This window comes from Nicotiana tabacum, chromosome 5 (assembly GCF_000715075.1).
Source record: "Nicotiana tabacum cultivar K326 chromosome 5, ASM71507v2, whole genome shotgun sequence".
In the NCBI taxonomy this organism is placed as follows: Eukaryota; Viridiplantae; Streptophyta; class Magnoliopsida; order Solanales; family Solanaceae; genus Nicotiana; species Nicotiana tabacum.
This window is the reverse complement of record NC_134084.1, coordinates 146,131,632-146,157,057: the sequence shown is the minus strand read 5'-3', so window position 1 is coordinate 146,157,057 and position 25,426 is coordinate 146,131,632. Positions and strand designations below refer to the sequence as shown.

The 25,426-nt window shown below is 38.8% G+C and overlaps 1 protein-coding gene across 1 annotated transcript; it reads left to right on the top strand.

The window, feature by feature from the left end:
- Positions 1–9,927: 9,927 nt before the first annotated feature.
- Positions 9,928–11,202, top strand: LOC107802249 (universal stress protein PHOS32-like). The gene is made up of 4 exons (XM_016625713.2): positions 9,928–10,276; positions 10,409–10,518; positions 10,774–10,892; positions 11,002–11,202. Exons 1-4 carry the CDS (start codon positions 10,102–10,104, stop codon positions 11,090–11,092), a joined length of 495 nt encoding a protein of 164 aa, XP_016481199.1. The 5' UTR covers positions 9,928–10,101; the 3' UTR covers positions 11,093–11,202.
- The last annotated feature ends 14,224 nt before the right edge of the window (positions 11,203–25,426 follow it).

The following is a 25,426-nucleotide window of genomic DNA, read 5'->3' as shown; positions in this document are numbered from 1 at the left end:
GCAGAAAGTAAAGTGAGCAGGATTCCATAGTCTAGCCTTAACTTTCAGCCGGCTAGACAAGTAATAAGCACAAGTAGCAGAAAGAGAGATGAGAGAAAGTTTGTGTGTGTGTGTGTTTTTGAACTACTGTTTGTGTCCGTAATGTAAGTAAATAAGGCAAGGCAAATTAACATTGCAGAATAAGGTAAGGAAGTATCAATACTCAATCAAGCTTGACAAGGGACAGAAAATCAGGGAATTATTCCCATAAATGACTTAGATTGAGTTTCAAATAAGGCAAAAGGTGGGTTTAACATCCAATTACGGTTAGAGCCCATAAATCAAGCAATAAATCACACGAATAAAGCAATCATAGGTAATTAGATAACAATCAAGGGTCAGTCAATCCCATAGTAAGCAAGAGATGCTAATTAGGGATCTCTGGATTAAGGTAAGTGAGTAGAAATCAGTAATGAAACCCTAGATAATTTAGCTAATCAATCAGTTATTCAAATAATAACGGACAAAAAATGTTGAAGTTACACAACAAACAGCCAAGCAATTGAACCAAAAACACAACCATATGAGAAAGATTAAACAAAACATAATGATCTTAGAAACTTTTTTTTTGCAAAACAGAAGTGGAAACCCTAAAATTTTTAGAAATACTTAGGGTTGATTAATAGTAGGAAGATCAGGAGAATCTTAAAGAAACAGTCATGGAAACTCGAAACTACTTCAAACACAAAGGTTCGACCAACAAATAATGAGAAAACCAAACCTTAATATAAACAAAGTGCTTAAAAATCGATTAATCAGAAAAGAAATAAGGGAACCTTAAAGGAAAAATCAGTGACGAACTCAAAATCGCTCCAAATCTACAAGGATCTGGACAGATTCGACTGCAAACATTAGGTTTTTGAAGAAAAAGAAAGGGTAAAGAGAATCTGGTCTTGAATTAGAGATTTGAGCCATAAAACATCGATAGAAAGCACTTACAGACCATAGACAAACTCTTGGAGAGTTCTAACAAGATCTGAGCTAGATCTCTTCGAGATCCTTCCATGAAATCACAAAATTGAGCAACCAGGGGAAGTAAGAGGCATGTAGAAGTCTCAAACAACCATAGAATACCATCGAACGGGTAGGAATCGAAGCTATTAGGGTTGGTTTTGGTTGGTGGCGATTAGTGTTAGAGTTTGGTCTCGGAGAGAATCAGAGAAGAAAGAGTTTCAGGGAGGCAGAAATGAAAAAAATGAGGGGTACAGGGGGGTCGTTTGGGATTAATATGGTAAGTTTAATCATGGACCGTTGATGTAAAAAATCAATGACCACGATTAAACGAAATGGTTGGTCGGGTAGGTTTAATTGGGTTAGGGTCGGATAAAAATTGGGCCTGGACAGGTTTGGGCTAATTTTAATTGAATTGGGATTGAAATTGGGCTGTTTTAATTAGGCTAGGTCCGAAAATAAAAGAGGCCATTTATTAATTACCCATCTAATTGATAAAAATAATTTTAAAAATAATTAAAAGATTACAAAAAATGATTTTCATACCTAGAAATGTTTTAGAATAATTATCTAGTATTTAAAAAATATAAAAGACTATTTTCTGGTAATGTAATGTAATAATGCATGCATGGGCCATAATTGCAAAGCAATTGTAATTGAAACCTCAAAAATGCAAATATGGCTATTTGTGCAATAATTAAAACTTGGTGCAAATGTAAATGATAAAATTAAACCACAAAATTATTATATAATTATTTTTGGTGTAATTAGTAACTATTTGCATAGATAAAATACTGGAGTAATTAATTAAAACCCTCAAAAATGCAGAAATTATGAAAAAAATATTAATTGATGCTAATGCATAGTTTTGGAGGTATATATGCATTTTTAAAAAATATTATAGGGAAAAATTGGGTATCAACAATTTCCAAAGTCTAGTTCCTTCTAGAATGAGGCGACAAACAAGAGTCATGGTTTCGTGTGATGAGGTACTAAAGGTGAAGCCATACACTATGGTCTACACTAAAGAACCTGATGAAGACAATGAAAGTGTGGGTTCTTCGTATCATGTTACTACATAAGGCGAGCACGATGTTTCATTTCTAATAGAGGATGACGGGAAATTGGACAATGTCTCACCATGTTATCACATATCCTTCAACGACGGGGACTCTCAAGAAGATGAAGATGCAAAAGATGCTCTACCGGAACTTGAAGAAGTGGTGAAGGCAACGATTGATGCCTTAAAAGAAGTTAACCTTGGCACTGATGAAGAACCAAGACCCACCTTCCTAAGTGTTTTACTAGAAGTTGATGAAAAAAGTACTTATATTGAGTTAGTCAAGGATTTTAGGGATGTCTTTTCTTGGAGTTACAAAGAAATGCTTGGACCCTAAAGTAGCAGTCCATCACCTTGCAGTCAAGAATGACACTCGTCCTGTTAAGAAAGCTCAAAAGCGCTTTAGGCCAGACTTGGTTCCCCTGATCGAAATCGAAGTTAACAAACTCATTGAAGCCGGATTTATTCGGGAAGTTAAATAACCAGTATGAGTTTCAAGTATTGTCCATGTAAGGAAGAAGAATGTCCAGATTCGAGTATGCGTTGACTTCAGATATCTCAACAATGCATGTCCCAAAGATGAATTCTCGTTTCCTATTCCAGAGCTGATGATCGATGCTACTACCAGTTATGAGGCAATGTCTTTTATGGATTGTTCGTCGGGCTATAACCAAATTTGCATGGCATCGAAAGATGAAGAGCTTACTGCATTCTGCACCCCAAGGGTATTTATTGCTACAAAGTAATGACTTTTGGCTTGAAGAACACTGGTACTACTTACCAAAGGGCTATGAAAAATATTTTTGACGATTTTCTCCACAAGAATGTCGAATTCTATGTTGACGACTTCTTGGTACAATCAAGAGAGAAGGGAGACCACTTGAAAGACTTGAGAATGGTATTTGAGTTGCTCCGGGGGTAGCAATTTAGGATGAATCTATTGAAATGTGCCTTTGGAGTTACTTTTGGAAAATTCCTTGGTTTTATTATCCGACATCGAGGGATTGAAATTAATCAAGCCAAAGTAGATGCAATCTTGAAAATGCCTGAGCCTCGAGATATTCATGAATTGAAAAGTCTGCAAGGAAAGTTAGCGTACCTTAGGAGATTCATCTCAAACCTAGCTGGGAGGTGCCAACCATTTAGTCGCCTTATGAAGAAAGGCGTTCCTTTCAAGCGGGACCAAGCTTTTAGCAATGCCTTTGAAAGTATCAAAACCTACTTGATGAAGTCTCTAGTTTTAGCAGCCCCTATACCTGGAAAGTCATTGATACTATACATTGCGGCGCAAGAAATGTCTGTTGGAGCACAGCGGGCCCAAGAAAATAGTGAGGGGAAAGAAAACTCTTTTTACTACTTGAGTAACATGATGACCCCAAACCAGCTGAACTATTCGCCAATCGAAAAGTTATGTTTGGTACTAGTCTTCTCAATCCAAAAGTTGAAGCACTACTTTCAATCTCATGTCATTCGTCTTGTTTCTAGAGAAAATTCCATCAAGTTCGTGATGTCATAACCTGTTCTTAGTGATCGATTAACAAGGTGGTACCTTCAGTTTTAACAATTTGAGATTGTGTACATCCCTCAAAAGGCTATAAAAGGACAAGTGTAAGCAAACTTCTTGGTAGATCACCCTATATCTGATGATTGGGAGCTAACTGACGAACTACCTGATGAGGATGCAATGGTCATTGAATTTCAACCTCCATGGAAGATGTACTTTGATGGTGCTGCACATCGCGAGAAGCTGGTGCTGGTGTAGTATTTGTCACTTCTCAAGGTGAAGTTCTTCCCTACTCTTTTATGTTGAAATAACTCTGCTCTAACAACATTGTTGAGTATCAAGCATGAATACTTGGTCTTGAAATGGATGTCAAAATGAAGCGGTTGCAATTGCAAGTCTTTGGTGACTCTCAGTTAGTGGTTAATCACCTTTTAGGTAGTTACGAGGTCATGAAGCCTGAATTATGCCCATATCATGATTAGGCTAAAAATATTAATGGGGTGGCTCGGTGATGTGACTATTTAGCATGTGCCAAGGAAAGACAATAAGAAGGTTGATGCTTTAGGTGCCCTAGCTTCATCGTTAACCCTGCCTAATTAAGTGCAAGTTACCGTCTGCCAAAAATGGGTAGTACCGCCACCAAATGAGGCTGAAGGTGAAGAAAATGAACTCAAGTATCTTGTTGCTGTTTCTGAAGTTGAGAAAGAAGAATGGCGATAACCCATTATCGACTACTTATGATATGGGATACTTCCAGAAAATCCGAGGAGAAGGACACATTCTGGGGTATGTGGGTCACACAAGTCCGGACCAAAGCTCCACTTCCATATAAAAAGGATGGGATATTATTGGCCAACGATGGTAAAAGATTGCTTGGACTACGCTCGAAGATGCAAGGCTTGTCAATTCCATGCGAATTTTATTCATCAACCTCCTGAAGTGTTGCACCCGACTGTTGCATCCTGGCCTTTTGACGCTTGGGGATTGGATGTTGTTGGACAACTGCCAAAGTCCTCTGGTGGGCACCTGTACATCTTGGCTGCAGTTGACTACTTCTCAAAATGGGCTAAAGTTGTTGCTCTTAAGGAGGTAAATAAGAAAAATGTTGCAAGTTTCATCCGAGTAAACGTAATCTATCACTTTGGCATTCCTCGTTACATAATAATGGTTAATGGAAAACCATTCGACAATAGGTTGATGAACAAGATTTGTGATCTCTTTGGCTTCGAGCAACACAACTCTTCTATGTACAATGATGCCGCCAATGGTCTAACTAAGGCATTCAATAAGACTATGCAACTTATTAAAGAAAGTCATCTCCAAATCCAAACGAGATTGGAATGACCGTATGGAAGAAGCTCTATGGGCATATAGGACGACTCACTGCACGCCAACACAAGTTACTCCTTATTCACTCGTTTATGGAGCCGTCTTGCCACTCGAGCGTCAAATACCTTCAATACGACTGCTATTCAAGAAAGGATCACTAATGAATAAAATGCTCGACTTCAACTAGTAGAGTTTGAGGCTCTTGATGAGAAGAGGTTGGAGCTCAAAGTAGCCTTGAATGTTATCAAGCTCGTTTTTCTCGCGCCTTTACCAAAAGAGTTTGCCCGAGATCCTTTAAAGTAGGAGATCAAGTCCTTGCCATACGAAGACCCATCATTACTTCCCATAAACCTGTAGGAAAGTTAACTTCAAAATGGGATGGGTCATATGTCGTACAAGAAGCTTACTCAAGTGGGGCTTACAAGCTGGTTGATGCAGATGGCATGAGAATCGGCCCTATCAACGACAAGTTTTTGAATAAGTATTATCCTTGAAGTTGTGACGCTCCTCGACGTACGATCCTAAACTGCAAGTCGTGACGCTCATTGACGCACGAGCCTAAACTGCATGTTCCTACACTCCTGGCCTGTATTAGTCTAAACTGTGTATGACTTAAAAAAAGGAGTAATCTCTCAGATAGTCAGGGGCATATTGAAAGTAATGTTTCCGATAGTCGGACCACATTGAGAGTAATCTCTCAAATAGTCGTGTCACCTTAAGAGTAATCTCGCCAATATTTGAAAAAGGATGAATACCCATCCCTTCACACCCTAAGATCACCTTCTTCATGCTTGGATCATCTCATTAAATGAGAATATATCTTTCTTGCTTGACCTGCAAAAAAAAAAAAAAGGAAAAAAGGCAAAAGAAGAAAAAAAAGCGAAAAAAAACTTTACCTACCAGAGACGAATTTGAGCAGGTTTGCCAGTTAAAAATTGATGCTCAATAAACGTGCAAGCATATGTTTATATAGATGATAAAAAGCCGTTGTTGAGAGCTAAATATCGATGTGGGATGCTGCTATAATCATCTTCTAAAAAGGATTGGACTCTATCGAGAAGGAAAACTTGTAGAAGTATCATTTATAGTTCTGGTACAATAAGGAAATGATTCTAGTTGATTGGCGTGGAGGAAATCAATTCCTTCTCTGACTTAAAGTCTTTTGACAATTGAATTACATGAAAGGCATCATTAATTTCACCAAGTATTTGAAGTCCTTTGTATTTTCAAAGATTATATGTGATAAAGTTTATAACGTGTCTCCAAAATGGAGGACAACCAAGAAAAAAGACATAATATGATACATGGAAGGAAATTAACCAAGTATGTCAAAAAATCTTAACTAGTCACGATGATAATTGACTGCTATCCAATTTCCACGTGCTATTCAAAAAACTTTAGTTGAAGTTTGAAATGGAATTAGGAAAATGGATTTCTTGGAAAATGTCATACAGAAGGGATGGACGTTGGAAGTATTATTGACTTTGGATACCAATCTATTCGGCATTATAAGAATCAAAATTCAGTCACACTGCGAAGAGAGTGTACACAGAAAGTCTTAAGGAAATATCCGAGGTGTGCTTAAGTCATTTTATTTTACTTATCCTTCAAGCCTCGTCTTTGAAACTCAACAAATTTATACTTCGTCAAGTCTTGAAGTAGAGAGCATTTATAGGCATATAATTTTATTAAAAATAAACCCATAAAATAATTTAGATTATATTTTAAAATTCAAAATATGTTGGTCCAAATAAATATTATGGGCTAATATAATTGAATTAATTATATAAGTCCAATATGTAAGGATTAAATAAATAAGTCTTAATCCATTGGACTTGCCCATTTAATTGGGCTAAAGTGATGAGTCCACTTCATTAAGCCCAAGACGTCATCTTTCTAGAGGCCCAGTTTGGTGTCACGTGTCAAATAACGTGGCGCACCAAGTCAAATGTAAAAGCCAATAGGATCATGCCACGTATCAAAATGACAAGGCATGCCAAGTCACATTAAAAGGCCAATGAAATTGCACCACGTGTGCAAGTGACATGTTCTGGCCAATCAAATGCGGTTATTTCACACTTCAATTTGATTAGTCGGAGAGAGTTTGTTCTTATCATAACTCTTCCCTCTCACAACTATAAATAGGGGTCTTCATAACCCAGAAAGACACTAGAAGTTATAACAAGAAGGAAGAGAGAGCTCGTGGTTTAAACGCCACAAATTTCTCTACAAGTTTCAAGCTTCAAGCAATCAAGTTCAAGTTCAAGAAATCAAGTTCAAGCTCAAGAACGAAGAACAAATCAACATTTAAGGAGTACGAGTTCAAATTAAAGTCCGTGCTCGTTGAATTCAAGATCATCGTTCCTGGCGACAAATATAGATTCAAGATCAAGCTCAAAGGCCCTTAAATATATTTACTAATGGAAGGAAGAATCAGAGGATTCATAAAGATTGTACACTCATAATATCTGAAATAAAATATTACGATTGTTGCAATATTTTTCGTGCTTGATTTTATTTACTTGACACAATTTATTGTCTACAATGCTATCTCTCTTTTGATTCTTTTTTTAATCTTGCTTTTCTTTAACTCTTGTTATCTCTAATCATGGCCATTGTGTATATCAGGGGCATGACATTCAAATTTTTGGCGTTGTTTTATCTTCTCCCCTCCTCCCCTCGCCTTTGCTTCTGCAAGAGGAAAAGAAATAAAAATGGAGACTATATATATCATGGAGAAATGTATTTGTATTTTTTTCCATAGCATGTCACGAGATGATTCCATTAGAAGCTTTACTATACCAAAAAAACAAAAAAAACAGCCAATCCTTAAAATAGTTCAAATCCTAAGAATATATTGTACTCGAGGTTCAGATGTACTGTATATTTTAGTCATGGTGCCAAGTGCCAACTTGCATCAACTTGGTTACGTTATTGGTTGCTATAATTATATCGATTCTTGATCCAAATTGCATCACTTTTCCTTTAGGTTTCAAGTTCTTGTTTGTCCTAATGGAATATTGCTCGCTTGTAGACTTGTACAAACACCATTAAATCACGCAGGTTAACATAGAAAAAAAAAAGAAAAGAAATTTAGTTGCACAAAGGCATCCTGCATTTTATGTAGGGTCCGAAGAAGGACCAAAGGGCCACACCCCAAAAAGTGTGATGTACCCTAACGCAAGCCTTAGTGACTGCTTGCACGGCTCAAACTCGTAACATATAGATCATACGGAAACAACTTTACTATTGCTCCAGTTTTGTTAATGGGGAAAAAAGTTGGAGTATTATCACTTTTAGCCCGCGCCGAAAACTATTTACATCCGATAGCCGAAAGGTGTATAAAACTTGTATAGTTTTTGTATATAATATACAGAATGTATATATATACAAAAAAAAATATAAATTTCATACACTTTTTCGGCTATCATTTTCACAGTGGCTATACAATGTCATTTTTCCAAAAAAAAAAAATCATCAAAATTTGTATTTTTATATATTTTCCTACTTGTATAGTTCTTTGTTTAGCCCAACTTGGGGGATTTGCATCTATACCCGCTTTTTGGGTCACGTTTTAACTTGTGCTAGCTTTGCAAAAAAAATTGCAAGCGTACCCACTTTTTCGCGTAACTTCAGCATACGTGGCTGAAGTAGCAAAGACAATCACGCAAAACTTCAGCATTCTAGTAGACGGGCCTGAAGTAGCAAAGGGAGTGCTGAAGTTATTTTGTTTTGGATAGGATGCTGAAGTTATTAGTTCATTTGTAAAAACTTAAGCACTAAAATAGCTGAAGTTTTTTTGTCCTGGATTCATTAGTTTTATCATAAAACTTTTTCAAAAACTTCAACATAAGATGCTGAAGTTATTTAGTTCATTTGTAAAAAATTCAGCACTAAATAAGCTGAAGTTTTTTGTCCTTGATAAGCTTTTTCAAAAACTTCAGCAGAAGATGCTGAAGTTATTTAGTTCATTTGTTAAAACTTCAGCGTTATATAAGCTGAAGTAACATTTTGCAGGAAGAGTGAAATATAAACTTTATTCTTTCGTTATTAGTAGTCTTATTGCTACTATCCACAAATGTTCTTTCGAATACAACCAACCAAAAGTTCTACCAATGTGTTTGCTATAATTCTGATTACTGTGTCCCTTTTTCCACAACTTTCGTCACCCCAACCAATGCTTCGTTCAAAACAATCTTACAATCCACAGCATAAAATCTCAGATTGTTAGTGCCTTTCAGTTGTTAATAGAAGAAGAAGAAAACGAAGGAGGAAGAGAAATGGGCTGAAATTGTTTAAAAACTGAGTACAAGTTAAAAAATTTTAAAAAAATGGATATAGGTTAAATGAAGACGACAAAATAGGGTGTCCCTTGCAATTTTTACGTCCAACTTCTCACTTTTAAACTATGATTAGTATGGGCCATATAATTCACAAGCCTAAAATTAGTCTTGGGCCATATGATTTACATGGACAGCACCAAGCCCACATTTCATTTGAGACATGAACTAAAATTTCAATGTCAAATAATTAACACCGAAATTAGGGTGTATTAGAGTCTCGCACCGGCTATTAAGGGATGAGAATGTTTGTTTATATGATATTGAGCAATTTTCACCTCATGAGTTAGCTTTTGGAGTTAATTAGATCCAATATCCCGACGTTTCGCTTTCTCTTTTATTTCCTTATTGGGGAGCCAATTGAAGATAACAAATACAAGAAGTTTGTAAGCTAAATAAGCAATCACATATCCAGATACGTAAATACAGTCAAAATCCCCATAACAGTCTCGTTTGTTCCGATATTTTTTGGCTGCTACAGTGAAGTGATGTTATAGAGAACATATGTTATAACGTAATGTTAAAATCGGTTTCGAAAAAACTTGACTTTTACGGTGAATAGTTATTATATAGGGGTGTTGTTACATAGAGGTCCGACTTTAATAAAAATAGGAACGGAAGCCACAAACGAAAACTATGGCTTAAGCTTAAGCCTAGTGGCTATAAATTTACAGAGTATCACTTAGATGAGAGTTTCTCTAGTTCTCATCTCCACAATTCACGTACCACCTCTTACCTCAAAAAGAATTTTGTGGAAGAGAAAACAGTTTAAAAAATTTTAAAAAAACTGTTTTCACAAGGAAAAAAGTGACTCTCCTCGATTTGTTAAGGACAAGAGTAATTAACGAATAACAACTCCAGGAAAAAGGAGTGAAAAAATGGCTAAGGACAGGGCAATTGGTGTGGCAGTGGATTTCTCAAAGAGCAGTAAAGCAGCTCTGAGATGGACCATTGAAAACTTGGCTGCTAAAGGTGACACCATTTACATCATCCACATCAAAACTCACACTCTCGGCGAGTCTCGCGATCAGCTCTGGGCTAAAACTGGTTCTCGTAAGTTACCCTGTTAGTGTAATTTAATCTGTTATAAAACGTTATCTGTTTTATTTTCTCAACAATTAATTCTCAGCAGTTATCTGTACTTATCGTTAAGTAATCTGATGGTAAATATTCTTTTTTCGTTAGCACTTGTTCCGTGGGTGGAGTTTAGGGAGCCAGATGTGCTGAAGTATTATGATATCAAGAGTGATGTCCACGTTCTTGATTTGCTTGATACAGCTGCGAAGCAGAAAGAGGTTTGATCTATTAATTACTGTAAAACCTCTCTATATCAATCTCGTTTGTTCCGGACTTTTTTGGTTGTTATAGCAAAGTGTTGTTATAGAAAACATAAATTATAACATTATATAGAAATTGATTCTAAAAAATACTTAGCTTTTATACCAAATGATTGTTATATAGCGATGCTGTTACAGAGATGTTTGAATGTATATGTTTTTGTTAATTCTAATTGTTGCATTCTCTTTAGTCATTTCTTGATTTTTGTACAGATAAAGATTGTGGCAAAAGTGTATTGGGGAGATGCTAGAGAGAAAGTGTGTGACTCTATTGAAGATCTGAAGTTGAATTCATTGGTCATGGGGAGCAGAGGCCTAAGTACCATTCAAAGGTACTTATTTTCAATAACTTAATCCATTTCTATTCTTCTCTTTTTTCACTTTATAAGTACTGAATTGACTTTTGAATGTGTTCCTTTCGGTGTGGCAATTATAAAACAGGATAATGTTGGGAAGTGTAACAAACTATGTATTGGCAAATGCGGCCTGTCCAGTGACTATAGTAAAGGATCCTGATTTCCACAAGCATTGATGAGAAGCAACTGCGAGAACGTGAGTGCCAAATGTGAGATTTGTTGGTCGATGAATAAGTTGAGACATAAATGGTTTTTATATGAATTATACTCTATCCGTTTCAAATTATCTGTCGTATTTCTCTTTTACACGTCTTTTAAAAAAACATTAATTAAAAGAAATTTTGGATTATTTTATCCTTATTTATGTCTTAAGATATAATATCTCTTAATTGAATATTTACTCTGTTTATGTGCTATAATCAAACCTCTCTATCATTCACTATGAAAGTCAAGTTATTTATGGAACCAATTTTCATGCTATGTTATAATATATATTATCTATAATAGCAATTATCTATAACAACCAAAAAATCCAAAACAAATGAGATTGTTATATAGTTCCTTAAGAGAAAAGAATTTTTTTTAAAGGACAAGATATTTATCTGCAAGGTAGAGACTTCTTTTTATTCTTGTGCATAATAGTTACACATGTGTACAAGCTTTATGCCAGGGCTCGAGCAGTCTATGTGGACACGGTTTGTCACACCTCCTTCTTTACTACACCCCGAGAAGGGTGATATAAGGGAGTTTTTTCCAACTTAAAGTGACAAAATCGAAACGGGATCATTTTATTAAAATTCAGAGTCGCCACTTGGGATAATTTATGGTGTCCCAAGTCACCGGTTTAGAATCCCGAATCGAGGAGAAGATTGACTCTGTTTTACAGTCCGCGAACACAGAGATCCAGGTAAGGAATTCTATTAACCCGGGAGAAGGTGTTAGGCATTCCCGAGTTCTGTGGTTCTAGCACGGTCGTTCAACTGTTATAATTGGCCTATTATCTGACATGTTTTAGCCTATGGTACATTTTTAACTTATTAGCGGCTTTTAATTAATTTTAGGAAGATTTCAACATCATCTAAAATACGTCTTTGAACCGCGCCACATGAAATGCACCCGCAGTCCGAGACACATTTTATTTAACATTGTTAAGATTTGGATTTGGGTCACATGAAATGCACACCCGAGTTTAAGAAAGTTAACTCAAAATTACGCGCCTAAAGCAACTACATGTTTTAACTTTGCGAGGGCCATGAAAAATTCACTAAATGGCACACCTCGATCTCTAAAGAGCAAACACATTAATTAAATGAAGGCCGTGCATTTAAAATTTTGTTTGTCACGGCACACCTCGAATCCAATTTTTAAGAGAAGCCCAATATTAAACTCTAAAGGGCCATAACTATATTTGCTAAGTATGGCGCACCTCAACTAATTGTCTAAAATTCCTTATTTTTGAAACCATGAGGGCCATCAACTATTTCTATTAATATGGCACGCCCCGAAGTTAATTCAAAGGACTTGCTAATTAATTAAAGACATGAGGAATTCCCAACCATTTATGAAAGTTTAAACCCAATGGGAGCAATCTGCACTTACTAAAAAAATCCAAACAAGTTATAGATCCATTGTTCCCCATGACCATTCTGTCAATAATCAAGAGATCATAGATGGGCTCCAACGTGAAGCCCAGAACCAGGAGCAGCCAGTAAAGAGAATTCGGCACAACTGGGCCAAAATTATAGCCCAAGTCATTGTCTTAAACCTCAATCGCCGCATGAAATCCAGTTGTAGTGAGACATTCAGAATTTGGACACTATTTCATCATTTAAAAATCATTCATTTGAATTTCCAACGAAAGAGAACAATCTGAGATTTCAAGTAGACTTAATTCGCATGCTGACTTCTGATTTCCACATTAGCACACTTAAACAACCTCATGATTTCAACTTATTAACAGAAATATGTGAAGAACTAGACTGGGCTGAGATCCAGCACATAACCAAATTGACTTTCATTTAAAATCCCTCATAGAAATACAATCATCACACAAACAAATGGGAAAGGTTGGACAACAAACTCTTGAATTTACTAAACTATGCTTCAACCATAAGAGAGCAGGGTTTGAAAACTAAATGAGAAGCAGAGTATGGGTCGATTGTGTTGGACCCAAAATTTGAATTGAGGCGTTTGAACCCTGGCCAAGCTAAACGGCTCTAACTAATCAGCTAAGAACCTTACTCCTTAATCAGTAAAATGTTTAAAAGTCCAAACAGTCCTGAATCATTACATTCAAGCAAGTTCAAATACAAACCTTAAAATGTAATCCAACATTAATGACATAAATGACTACACATGATGACTAAACTAAAGAACACATGAAGAAAATTATAGTGAAATCTTGCAATCATTTGACATAGAAACATGCATCAATTATCATTTCTTCAAGCTTGGTTACATGTTTTCTGATTCACACTTCACATGTCACTTAAGAGCCAAGGAAATACCTGGAGATCGAAATAAAAACCAAAAGGGTGAGGAATCAGTCAAACAACAACAGTATAGCAGAACCAGCACCAGTAAAACCAGTTCAAACCAGAAAAGTTGATGCAAAACAGAGAAATAAAACAGTCTCAATCGAAAGTGACCACAATAGCTTCAAACCAAACTTTAGAAAACCCAATTCAATCCATTTTCACACTCAGATGAGTCAAAAATCATTTCAGAAATTGAACAAAATCACTGAAGAAGTTCAATGAAACAGTAAAAATTTTAGCCGTTTGTTTTTTTCTAGATTTTTTATCCCTTAAAATCTGCCTTGAAAAGCAAGGTAAGGTGCCTTTATAGGCAAGCTATTAGGGCAACCTAAGGGATCAATTTTTTGCACTTTGCACCTTTTCTAATTTTCATTTTAGCTTAGGTATCCCTATTTTAAATCTCAGAACTTCACAATAGTCCCCCTCCCCAGTTTGCTAGAAGCTTCCTAATCAGTTACCCAAAGATTCTCTTACCTAGACTACCCAAACCACCCCTCTAGGTCGTGCTAATTACCCTCAAAAAAATTCATGGGTCAATTGAACCCAAAGACTCAAAACCAGCCTAACTCTTACAAGACCTGGGTTAATCCCTTTTCTTTGGGCCCAGGTCTAACTCCGAAATTTAGAAGAAATGAGGAGGCAGAAGAGGCGATTCGGATTTCAAACCAACCAGGAACCAATGTTCTCAATACGTCCCAAAATTAAACAAACCAACCTAACAAGTTTAAACAAAACAGAGGAAGCTAATAACTAATATTAACTCTAACTAAAAAGAACCACATGCAAAGATAATTTTGAAAACAGAAGAAAGAGAGGGAAAATAGAAGAAAATAAGAGAAGAAACGAATGGAAGAACACTGGACTTACCAGATGAACACAAGTTTGAACTAATCTCCAAAGAAACCCCTTGATTTTTGGCCCAGATAGACTTTAACCGTGTGTTCTCGACTGAAAACACATGGTTAAAGTCAAATTCAACCTCAAATATCTCGAAACCTCGCGACTCTGATTTTGGGATTTAGGGTTCATATTTTCAAATCCAGATTTGATGAGTCTGGTGAAGATTCGAGGGAATCCAATTGTGAATCAGGTATGAGGGGGTCATGGGGGGTACGGGGTGTTATTTTGGGGTGATTTGGGTGGATTGAAGTTTGAAGGTCCAAACTTTGATCGAAGATTCGACAAGTTTCCCGATGATTTGAAGGGAACTAATGACGGATTCGTTATGAAGGGGAAAAGGGGGTGCTATGGTGTAAGGATTGGGGTGGTTGGAGGTGGCGCCGCCGACCCAATGGCGGTGGAAAATCAGGGCGGTAGATTAGGGTTTGTTTTTGAAGAAGAGTGGGGTTGAGAGAGATGATGAGGGAGGGGGGTTAGGCGTTTGGACAGTTTTATATTAAGGGAACCTCAGTTCCCAACCGTCGATTTAGAGGAGATCCAACGGCTCAGACTTAGTAACACCAGAACGGGGTCGTTTGGTCTCTGGACGGGGCGGACTGGGTAGTGGGTGGATCTGGGCCGGGTTTGGACGGGTTTAAGGAGAATTTACGAGTTGGGCTGGGGACTTTCAATAAAAACGGCCCAAAATTAAATCCTCTCCAATTCCTTTTTTTGTTTTTCTTTCTTTTTTTTTTCAAATTCATATCTCTTTTTTTCAAATTAAAATAAAATCCTTAATTAATTCATAAAACTAAATTAGCCTATAAAAACACTAATTAATTGTAAATAATAATTATCACAATTAATTAATAACCAAATTTAAAGGAAAACTACCCAAAATCAAAAATCAAAATTAGAATGTGCAGAATGAATTATTTTTTGTAATTTTCCCCTTTTTTATAAAACAAATAATTTGTTAATTAATCCTAAAATGTAGACTTAAATCCTAAATGCAAATGCAACATATTCTTGTATTTTTTCAAAATTAACATGCACAGACAAATGCAAACAATTAACAGGAATGCTATGAAAAATCTACGAAATTGCAAACAATGGAAAAATTATTTTGTTTTGAATTTGTGGGAGTAATTCATATAGGGCAAAAATCACATGCTCACAGATGCCCCTCTTTGCTCGAAAACACAGAGAGTTTTCGTGTGAAGATAAAGTGAGCGGATATAGGCGATTTTGCCTGTTTGAATACTCCGTGGAAAGCATTTTGAAAGATTTGACCGCACCCTGCTTCCGAGGTTGCCTACATATCCTTAGCTAAAAAGGAATCTGGTCAATGTAGTTCAGGAATGTTTGGTAGCTGGGACTACCATGAAGCTGTGATTTCACTGTTGCTGCTGCTACTACTACTACTAATACTGAACGCCTTATTACACCATGTCAAAATAAAAAAAAAACTAGACTAGACTATGATCTATGCATTACAAAAAATCCTATCTACAACTTCAAACTTGCTCTTGTGGTTCTCGTTGCCTTGTTGACTTGTACTTTCCCGGTGAAGTCCCTTTGTTGCCGATTTGCATTGTAATCCGAGATGTTTTCCCTTTCTCCAGGTGGATGCCTGATTTCCTAACTTGAATTATATTCCCGTGTTCTCCAGGTGGGCGCCTGACTGCTGAACTTGAATTATGTTCCCATGCTCTCTAGGTGGGCGCCTGATTGTCAAAACTTTAATTGTATTCCCGTGCTCTCCAGGTGGGCGCCTGAGTGCCAAAATTTGAACTGTATTCCTGTGCTCTCCAGGTGGGTGCCTGATTGCTGAACTTGAACTGTATTCCTATGCTCTCCAGGTGGACGCCTGATTGCCAAAACTTGAACTGTATTCCCGTGCTCTCCAGGTGGGCACCTGATTGCCAAAACTTGAACTATATTCCTATGCTCTCCAAGTGGGCACTTGACTGCCAAAACTTTAATTGTATTTCCGTGCTCTCCAGGTGGGCGCCTGATTGCCAAAACGTTAACTGTATTCCCGTGATCTCCAGGTGGGTGCCTGATTACCGAAACTTGAACTGCTCCTCTGAAATTGCTGCCTTTGAACCTGATTACAACAAAACGAACAAAACAAAAGAAATTTTCCTGCCCCAGTTTGGTGCTGGGTGCATTTGTGAGTGTTAATTGAATTACGTTACCAAATATCTCTATGAATTTGAAAGCTAAATCCCATTATCCAGGAGGGTCCTGAAAACTCCTAGTTAAATGATGGTTTTAAAATCTAAATTATATCTTCTAAAGGTGTGACTTCCTCTAAATATTGTTATCTAAGAAGGTCTTAAAACTACATCCCATTATCTAGGAGGGTCCTGAAAACTTCAAATGAAATCCCATTATCCAGGCGGGTCCTAAAAACTTGAAATAAAATCCCATTATCCAGGCGGGTCCTGAAAACTTCAAATGAAATCCCATTATCTAGGCGGGTCCTGAAAACTTCAAATGAAATCCCATTATCCATGCGGGTCCTGAAAATTTCAAATAAAATCCCATTATCCAGGCGGGTCCTGAAAACTTCAAATGAAATCCCATTATCCAGGTGGTTCCTGAAAACTTCAAATGAAATCCCATTATCCAGGCGGGTCCTGAGAGTTTACAGTCAAACCTGTCTCGTGATTGCCTTTCCTTATGGCAGATTTCCCCGAAACAATCAAAACTTTCTACCCCTGTTTTAATTAAAGAAAAACATTGTAAGTTTAAAATGTGGTGATTAGTTTGTGGCATTCTTGCTGAAAGTCTCCCCGTTGTCGTGCTTTGTTTTGACTGTCTTCCCCGAACTGGCTCTTAACCTCTTGACTTTCTGGCTATCTTTCAACCCACATGACCTCGGATGACCCAATTGTTCTATACCCGAACTGCTGTTTTACGCCTCTGACCCCCTTTTACTGAACCTCTGCATTTCCCATGAAATTACTAAATCATTACATCGGTGGATCTTTTGCTGGCATTTTATCCCACTCCACATCATGCTATCTTTGGTATGTTCTAGCCATACTGTGCTTTGCAATGTTTGGGAAGTTGGTAGTGAGTTTTGAAATCCTTTCTTACTTTGCTTGACCAAGACTGTCATTGAAACTTCTTAGAGAAATGAAACCCAAAAGAAATGAAATACAATGACCCTAAGAGTTAAGGATAAAGAAAATCAAATACTGGGTGACTTGCTAAAAAGGAAAAAGGAAAGAGACTTATCTGAGTGGAATAGCTGGTACCAATGATCATGACATGTATTTCGGATTAATCGGCCCAATCTGTCCAACCAATCAAATTTCAGTTGCCATACTTTGTTGCCCCGAAGTTTTCATAACCTGACTTCTTTGCCAAAAACTTGACCTTGTTTGGCCTGCGATACCCTGAAGGGTTTTCACCAACAAGCCTCTCTCATTTGTTCATCTCTCAACTCACTTTCGCCTTATGGTGACTGTGAGAGTTTTCACCAATAAAACTCTCTCATTTTGATTTCCCTCAGCTCCCGTCACCTTATGGTGCCCATGAGGGTTTTCACCAACAAGACTCTCTCATTTTTTCATTTTCCTGCTTAGGCTAGAGTGCTACCCCTGATATGAATCACCTCTACTTGCTCGACCTGGCATCTCTCAAAGACTGATTAGAAGGTCTTTCTTTGGATCATAACGTGGACTTTTGGATAGGTTAGAAAGAAGGGTGTCAAAAGGCTCAAAACAATTCGAATGGGTTCAAAATTATAACTTTTGGAATCAAATTACTTGGGACAACCACAACTTTTGCCCCAGTCTCTTTGCTTGGGGACTTTTGGATTTTTGTTTGATGGGACCGAACCGTGAGGCTGCCTACGTATCCTTTAAAGGAATCAGGTCGAACGTAGTTCATGTCATAGGAATTACTATGTTGTTGTGATTTTTCCTTCCTTTTCTTCCTCTTTCTCCTCTTTTCTTTTCTTTCTTCGTCTTCTCTTTTTGTTGTTTTGTTGTTGTTGTTGTTTTTTTTTTCTCTTTTTCTTCTTTTTTTTCTCATTTCTTTTTCTCTTTTTCCTTTACTTATCTTGAACGCTTGCGTTTCTGATCTTTGCTACTGATTCCAAAAGAGGGGTATGAAAGAAAATAAATAAGGCTCAAAGGGGTAACAAATGATAAAGTGTTTAGATAGCAGAACAAAATGCTTTCGTCATTTCAATCTTCAAAATACGCCAATTACAAACAAACACAATTTAACTAAAGAGATCATACATAATATCTTTTGACCGCATCATAATTAATAGCCATTTATACACATTTGCCTTCTACATCTGTTAAATACAAAGCACCATTGGACAACACTCTCGTCACGATGAACGACCCTTGCCAATTTGGGGCGAACTTGTCTCTTGCTTCAGCCTGATGAGGAAGGATACGTTTCAATACTAACTGACCCACTGCAAACCTCCGTGGACGCACCTTCTTATTATATGCTCTTGCCATTCTCTATTGATACAACTGGACATGATACACTGCTGCTAATCTTTTCTCATCAGTTAAACTCAACTGTTTCAAGCGAGTTTTGACCCACTCATTGTCATCAATTTCGGCCTCAGCGACAATCCAAAGGGACGAGATTTCATTTTCGCAGGTATCATCGCCTTAGTGCCATATACCAACAAATAAGGAGTTGCCCCTACTGAAGTGCGAACAGTAGTGCGATAACCCAGCAATGCAAAAGGCAGCTTCTCATGCCATTGCCTGGAACCTTCCACCATTTTCCGAAGTATCTTCTTTATATTCTTGTTGGCCTCCTCAACTGCTCTGTTTGCCTTGGGGCGGTAAGGGGTGGAATTGGGATGCGTAATCTTGAATTGATGACATACCTCTTTTATTAGATGACTATTGAGATTAGCCCCATTGTCTGTAATGATCACCTTTGGTATCCCAAACCGGCAAATGAAATTTGAGTGCACAAAATCAACCACCGCTTTCTTGGTCACGGACTTGAACGTTTTATCCTCTACCCATTTGGTGAAATAGTCGATGGCCACTAGAATGAACCTGTGCCCATTTGATGCTGATGGCTCAATTGGTCCAATGACATCCATGCCCCACGCGACAAAAGGCCATGGTGCAGACATTGTGTGCAATTCAGATGGTGGAGAATGAATCAAATCTCCATGTACTTGGCACTGATGACACTTGCGCACGAAACTGATACAATCTCGCTCCATAGTGAACCAACAATAACCTGCTCGGAGGATCTTCTTTGCCAACACGTACCCACTCATATGCGGTCCACAGACTCTAGAATATACTTCGGTCATGATAGTTGTGGCCTGTCTAGCATCTATGCATCTCAACAATCCAAGATCCGGAGTCCTTTTGTACAAAACCCCTCCGCTGAAGAAAAATCCGCTAGCTAACCACCGAATTATTCTGTTTTGATCACCTATGGCTTGTACCAGATACACCCCCATCCTGATATATTCCTTGATATCATGAAACTAGGGCTCACCATCAAGTTCTTCCTCTACCACATTACAGTAAGCATGCTGATCATGAACCTGAATATGCATCGGGTCAACATAAGCCTTATCCGGATGATGTAGCAATAACTCCAAGGTAGCCAAAGCATCAGCAACTTCGTTATGGATCCTTGGAATATGACTGAACTCTACTGCTCGAAACCGTTGACAAAGATCATGCAAACATTGCCAGTACGGTATGAGTTTGAAATCTCGTGTTTCCCATTCCCCTTGAATCTGGTGCACCAGAAGGTTCGAGTCCCCCAAGACCCAAACTTCCTGGACACCCATGTCTGCAGCTAACCTCAAACCCAAAATGCATGCCTCATATTCAGCCATGTTATTAGTGCAGTAGAAACGAAGATGAGCCATAACAGGGTAGTGATGTCCTGTTTCAGAAATCAATACAGCTCCTATCCCAACGCTTTTCATGTTAGCAACTCCATCAAAGAAAAGTTTCCAACCTATCTCTCCAACTTGTTCCAACTCATAAATATGCATCACCTCTTCATCAGGGAAGTAAGTCTTCAAAGGCTCATATTATTCATCCATTGGGTTCTTAGCCAAATGATCGGCCAAAGCCTTGGCTTTCATCGCGGTCCTGGTCACATAGACAATGTCAAATTCTGTGAGAAAGATCTGCCACTGTGTGAGCCTCCCTGTGGGCATAGGCTTTTGAAAGATATACTTTAATGGATCCAAACGTGAGATGAGGTAAGTAGTATAAGATGACAAATAGTGCTTCAACTTCTGTGCTACCCAAGTTAGGGCACAACATGTCCTCTCAAGGTGAGTTTACTTAACCTCGCAAGAAGTTAACTTCTTGCTAAGATAATAGATGGCCTGCTCTTTCTTGCCGGTGATGTCATGCTGACCCAGCACACAACCAAACGAATTGTCCAAAACCGTCAAATACAAAATCAAAGGTCTCCCTGGTTCTGGTAGCACCAACACAGGTGGGTTTGACAAATACCCTTTTATCTTATCAAATGCTTCCTGACACTCATCTGTCCACTTGACCGCAACATCTTTCTTCAACAGTTTGAAAATAGGCTCACAGGTTGCCGTAAGCTAAGCAATAAACCTGCTGATGTAATTCAACCTCCCTAATAAACTCATTACCTCAGTCTTGTTCCTTGGAGGTGGCAATTCTTGGATAGCTTTAATCTTTGACGGGTCCAATTCAATACCTCGGCGGCTGACTATGAATCCCAACAATTTTCCGGATGGCATACCGAATGCGTATTTTGCAGGATTGAGCTTAAGATTGTACCTGCGAAGCCTTTGGAAGAATTTTCTCAAATCTCTGACGTGATCAGACTGCTTTCTAGACTTTATGATTACATCATCCACATAAACCTCGATCACCTTATGTATCATGTCGTGAAATATGGTTATTACTGCCCTCATGTAAGTTGCCCCAGCATTTTTCAACCCGAAAGGCATGACCCTGTAGCAGTATGTTCCCCATGGTATGATGAATGCCGTCTTCTCCGCATCTTCCTCATCCATTAAGATCTGATGATAACCCACATAACAGTCCACAAAAGACCCAAGCTCATGTTTGGCGCAATTGTCAATCAGAATGTGGATATTTGGCAGTGGGAAGTTGTCCTTGGGGCTCGCTTTGTTGAGATCACGGTAATCAACACACACCCTGGTCTTGCCATCCTTCTTTGTCATAGGTACTATGTTGGCTAACCAAGTGGGATACTGAGTGACCCGAATTACTTTTGCATCAAACTGCTTAGTGACCTCTTCTTTGATCTTCACACTCATATCAGTCTTAAATTTCCTCAGCTTCTGCTTGACATGATGGAATGCCGGATCAGTGGAAAATTTGTGAACCACCAAGTCAGTGCTTAAACCAGGCATGTCATCATACGACCATGTAAAGACGTCTTTGTACTCAAGTAATGCTTTAATTATCTCTTCCCTGAGTTGAGGTTTAAGCTGGACACTTTTTTTAGTTTCTCTGATATTATCTGGGTCCCCTAAATTGATTGCTTCTGTATCACTCAGGTTAGGCTTGAGTTTTCTTCAAAATGGCTTAGTTCTTTACTAATCTCTTCAAAGGCCTCATCCTCATCGTATTTTGATTCATTATCACACTCTATTTCTTGAATTACTATTTCAGAATTAGATTGGCTTTTAAGACTGGGCCGAAGATTCCTTATGCATGTCATGTTATTGAAACCAGCGTAAAAAGAGCTGTACAAGGAGGAAAAGAAAACAAAAATAAAACTATTAGGAATGAGGAAAAGGGAAATTGCATTTCATTGAAATTGAAAGATAACAAGGTTTATACATCCAAAAGGATGGAACATAGAATCTGAATTCCAACCCTGGAATAATCCAGATAAACTGAAAGAAAATCAAATCAAACTACCAAAACTCCTTCCTGGTGGGGAGAGGAGTAGCTTCCCAATTGTTAATCTTTGCACTGGGCCCAACAAATTGCACATCCGCCTTGCTAGAACCCTCTCCAGCTTCCACTATGTTCACCTCGTCGAATAATTTCTCAAACCTTTCAAGCAACTCCCTATCAGAACCAACCACAGAACTGGGAACTGTTGTTGCTGGGCGTTTCTTTGTGCCGGGCCTGACAAATGATTTGGAGAGACGTGGAATGGGCTTTGGGAGGACCCATGCCCTCTGTTTCAACTTTCTGGCTCTTTTAATGTCTGCAACTGTGGGCTTGAACCCCAAACCAAATGTATCCAAGTTTTTGGGGAAAGACACCGGCTGTACGATGCCTTGCAGAGATGCACCCAAACCCTTGCCTAGTACAAAACCATTTTTAAACATTTCAACGGCTATCATGACTGTTGCAGCGGATACCCTCGGTGCTGGAACGCACTTCCCTTCTGGAATTTTCTCTACCGATACCGTGTCAGAAACTTGATAAACCCATGGCCCCTTGTCATCTTCAAACTCTATGAACAGAACAACGACATCATTGTGGGCACATAAATTATCCTCGCCGTGCACAATAATTTCCTGTCTATCCCATTCGAACTTGACCATTTGATGCAGAGTAGATGGGATCGCTTTTGCAGCACGAATCCAAGGTCGATCTAACAGCAGATTGTAAGAAACAGCCACATCGAGCACCTGGAACTCCATGGTAAATTCTACTATCCCTATTGTAAGCTCAAGCACTATGTCCCCAACTGAATATTTCCCTCCACCGTCGAATCCCCGAATACATATACTGTTCTTGTGAATTCTTTCATCATCCACCTTAAACTTGTTCAGAGTGGAGAGAGGGCAAATGTTCGCATTGGAACCATTATCGACCAGTACCCGAGTAACCACGGAATCTTCGCATTTCACCGTGAGATAGAGGGCTCTATTGTGCTTAGTACCCTCCACGAGCAACTCATCATCAGAAAAAGTGACTCTGTTTACCTCAAATATCCTGTTAGCTATCTTTTCCAAGTGGTTTACTGAGATTTTTTCAGGGACGTGGGCCTCATTAAAGATCTTCATCAAAGCCCGACGGTGCTCGTCTGAATGGATCAATAATGACAATAGTGAAATCTGAGCCGGTGTCTTCCTCAACTTCTCCACAATGGAGTAGTCATGCACTTTCATCTTTCTCAAGAATTCCTCTGCTTCCTCCTCGGTCACAACTTTCTTCACTAGCACCGGGTTGTCTTTGGAGCTCTTAACTTTTCTCAACTCTTCGGGGGCAAAGCATCTCCCCGATCGAGTCAAACCATGGGTCTCACAAACTTCTTTTTTAACATCTTTCCCCTTGTAAGTCACTGTCACTCGTTCATAATTCCACGGGACCGCCTTGCTGTTGACTATCGGTAATTGAGTTACCGACTTGATAATGACAGGGTCTATGCGGGCGCCCTCTACAATTACAACAGGCTTGTTTGCCACTCCTGGCACAACCACTTTGGCTACTTCTTGTTTTATTGCCACCTCACTTGGGGTCCCCTTTTTGGCTATTGCAGATGGTTCACTATTTTCCCCACTCAATCGAATCACTGATTTCTCACTTGTTGGATTTTCAATCGGCCTGACTTCACTGGACCGAATCATCATGATAGCCTATGAAGGCTTCTTGGGTTCCCCTCCCTTATGCACTATCTCGATCGTATTTGACTCGGGATGGGCGGACAACAGATTCTGGTTGATATTGGGTGTCTCTTGGACCTCAATTCGATTAGTATCAATGAGCTCTTGAATGTCTATTTTCAATTGTCAGCACTTTTATGTATCGTGCCCCGGAGCACCAAAACAATATTCGCAGCTCACAGAGTGATCAAGGTTCCTCAGGGGAGGATTTGGCTTTTTTGGCTCGATCGGACTAAGCATACCAAATTGTTGCAACCTATGGAATAAACTGGTATAGGATTCTCCCAATGGAGTGAAGGTTTTCTTCTTTTGCAACCTCTCATTCTTAAATGCGTGGTTGGGCTGGAAACCTGATCCAGGAGGGTTCCGGTAGGATCTTAGGGGTGTATAGGCATTTTGTGGAGATAAGTATGTATTTTGCGGGACTGGCGCACGCCATTGTGCGTGGGCCGGAGGTTTGCTGTATGTTTGGGCATGGTGGACAGAAAAATGGGGGTCTGGTAGTGGGTAATAGTGTTGGAGTGGATTATACGAGGTATGGGGGTAGGTTTGGTGATGGGGACGAGGCTGATGATAGTGGTGCGGTGAACCCCTGGGTCCGAACCAAGCTCCTGAATCAATTGTTGCTACATCCTCTTTCTTCTTCTTTCTAATTACTCCCCCAGTTCGGCTTTGAATGGCTTGGGTGGTTGCCTTAATATCCGAATAACTCATGATTTTGTTTGTCTTGAGCCCTTCTTCTACCATACTGCCCATCTTTACCACTTCATTGAAGGACCTGCCTATAGATGATACCAGATGGCTGTAATAAGTAGGTTCTAAGGCTTACAGAAAATAATCCACCATTTCACTTTCTTTCATTAGAGGGTCACCCCTTGCTGTCTGCTCTCTTCATATAAAACCATATTCCCTGAAACTTTCATTGTGCTTTTTCTCAAGTTTTGTCAAAGACAGACGATCCGGAATAATCTCAAGATTATACTGGAATTGGCAAGCAAATGCCTGGGCTAGATCATCCCATGTGTACCATATTACGTGATCCTGCCGAGTATACCATTCTAGCGCTGATCCACTCGGAATCTGACTAAAATACGCCATTAGTCGCTCGTCTTTCTCGCCAGCTACCCTCATTTTGCTACAAAAACCTCTCAAATGTGCCATTGGATCACCATGCCTATCATACAAATCAAACTTGGGCATCTTGAATCCTGCCGGCAATTGCACATATGGAAATAGACATAAATCTTTGTAAGTCACACTTACTTGACCTCCCAACCCTTGCATGTCCCTAAATGACTGTTCCAGGCTTTTAACTTTCCGGAACATCTCCTCCTGCTCGGGATTTAAAGATGGCTTTTCAGTTTCTGCAGGGAGGTCAAAATGGGGAGTGTAGGAATTGGGTTAGTAAGCCGTGAATGTGGGCTCCGAGGGGTAATACTAGTTGTCGTGAGTCTGGAGCAGAGGCTCACGGGAGGATCAGT